Source organism: Palaemon carinicauda, chromosome 17 (genome assembly GCF_036898095.1).
Source record: "Palaemon carinicauda isolate YSFRI2023 chromosome 17, ASM3689809v2, whole genome shotgun sequence".
Taxonomy (NCBI): domain Eukaryota; kingdom Metazoa; phylum Arthropoda; class Malacostraca; order Decapoda; family Palaemonidae; genus Palaemon; species Palaemon carinicauda.
In genome coordinates this window covers 57,013,456-57,015,955 of record NC_090741.1, presented here as the reverse complement: position 1 = coordinate 57,015,955, position 2,500 = coordinate 57,013,456, and the positions used below count along the sequence as shown (strand labels likewise).

Genomic DNA, 2,500 nt, shown 5'->3' with positions numbered 1-2,500 from the left:
GGCATATTTAACTTACGTTAAGTGTGCTGAAACATTAAGACATGAAGAGGTAATTATGGAAAATTTTTCGTGACGAGGTATGATTGTGTTAATAAAATATGAAAAATTGAATTACTTATTCAGTTATCACGAGTTGGAACTATATAGATATTCTAGAATTTAAGGTGAGAAATATACTGCCATTTGGTTTTGAGTTACTTATTCATATATTATTAAAACTAGAAAAGTACATTTTCAAGATTTTAAAGTGAGATATTTATAGACATAAGTTTTAAGTCAAGATTTTTTTTTTTCTATAATAAGATATCGTCATTGTTCATTACTTCTTTTATCGTTTATTTATTTCCTTATTTCCATTCCTCACTGGCCTGTTTTTCCCTGTTGGAGCTCTTGGGCTTAGAGCATCTTGCTTTTCCAACTAAGGTTTTAGCTTAGCTAGTAATAATAATAATGATAATAATAATAATAATAATCTCCTACGCCTATTAAAGCAAAGGGCCTCGGTTAGATTTCGCCAGTCGTCTCTTTCTTTTTTTATGAAACAATACTATTTTCAATAATAATAATAATGATAATAATAATAATATTGATAATAATAGTAATAATGATGATGATAAATATAATAATAATGATGATAATAATAATAATAATAATCTCCTACGCCTATTGAAGCAAAGGGCCTCGGTTAGATTTCGCCAGTCGTCTCTTTCTTTTTTTATGAAACAATACTATCTTCAATAATAATAATAATGATAATAATAATAATATTGATAATAATAGTAATAACGATGATGATAAATATAATAATAATAATAATAATAATGATGATGATAAATATAATAATAATGATAATAATAATAATTAATAATAATAATAATAATGATAATAATAATGATAATAATAATAATAGTAATAATGATGATGATAAATATAATAATAATGATAATAATAATAATTAATGATAATAATGATAATAATAATTGATTTTGCAAGTAGAATACCTTGATAGAACGCGACTCTCAATACACGAAATACAACAACAACAACAATAGCTTTTGCCAATTGAGTACCTTGATAAGAACTGACACAAATTAACAGGCAAAATCAATAGATTCTCTTGATGATAGAAACCATATATCATCCCATGAGTTAAGAGCCCTTAAATTCCTATCGTCATATTTTTCAACCAACCCTCTTATTATATTTTCGTTTTAACGTATTGCCAAAGTCTATTTTGAGAATCTGCAATAGTTGGTTGAGATTGTTTTGAATTTGGTGATGTAATACGAGTTTTTTTTTTTTTTTTTTTCAAAGAATATTCTTTGATAAATTGGATATGGATTATTCATGGTTTACAAAAAAGGTTTAAGGAGCTTCATAATAGACTTACCAACACACACCCACACCTACCTATATATATGTATGTATGTATATATATATATACATATATATATATATATATATATATATATATATATGTATATGTATATATATAATATATATACGGTATATATATAAATATATATATATACATATATATATATATATATATATATATAATGTGTGTGTGTGTGTGTGTGTTTGTGTTTAACACACACACACACCCATATATATATATATATATATATATATATATATATATATATATATATATATTATATATATATGTATATATATATTATATGTATTTATATATATGTATATATACATATATAGTTAGTTTGTTTTCGGTGTTCAGCGTTCAATAAAAGCTGTTTTTTTATGAAGTCAAAGATGGACTGTACTTGCAAATCGTATATTCATAGTTATTAATGTTTTCCAAGTTTATATTTCTTTAGTGATGAAAAATATGACAAGAGAAGAAAGAAAGATGTATAATTTATTCTTCATAAGAAGGCTTCGTTTATATCTAATTTAATCTTAAATAAACAAAATTAGTAAATTAATAAATATTTTTAACGAATGACCTTTTATTTAATTTCAAACTGAATTGTAAGAAAATTAAATAGAATATATTACTACTTTCAGCAAATGTATTTTCCTTGTATTTTTGGTATTTGAAGTTTAATAAATGTATAACTAGAAAAACACTCTTGAGAGTGCAGACCTCCACCACGGCAGCTTATTTCTTGAGGTTAGGATTAGGTCGACCTTTTGCTTGACCTTGATCTCTGACCCTGGATTATCAAGATTGAAATACTTCTACGTCTCAATATAACGATTAATCCTTGAAAGTTTCGCTATATGAGTAAAATTGTGGTCTGGAAGTTGTTCACAGACAAACAGAGGCTAAAAAGATAACCACCCCCAACTTCGTTGGCGGAGGTTAATGTAATTAAGAGATGTTGAAATGATTTATTAGTGAATTATGAATGTAATGAGGAAGGCAAAAATGTGACATTAACATTTACGAGGACACAAGAGAAAATTTCCTAAATAGATCATGAATTAAATCGACTGAGGAGACGAGTAACTTGAATGAATTTCGAAGATGGATGAA

At 25.3% G+C, this 2,500-nt stretch overlaps 2 protein-coding genes across 2 annotated transcripts in view; both read left to right on the top strand.

Moving 5' to 3' along the window:
• Nucleotides 1-2,500, top strand: part of LOC137656773 (integrin alpha-PS3-like) — an 89,729-nt gene that overhangs the window by 49,589 nt on the left and 37,640 nt on the right. The gene's annotated exons all lie outside the window — the stretch shown is intronic.
• Nucleotides 2,123-2,500, top strand: part of LOC137656090 (acid-sensing ion channel 1B-like) — a 14,549-nt gene continuing 14,171 nt past the window's right edge. The window contains exon 1 of the mRNA XM_068390266.1: nt 2,123-2,500. This exon is cut by the window's right edge and continues 145 nt beyond it. Within this exon, the coding sequence (XP_068246367.1) occupies nt 2,492-2,500 (9 nt within the window). The 5' untranslated portion in view covers nt 2,123-2,491.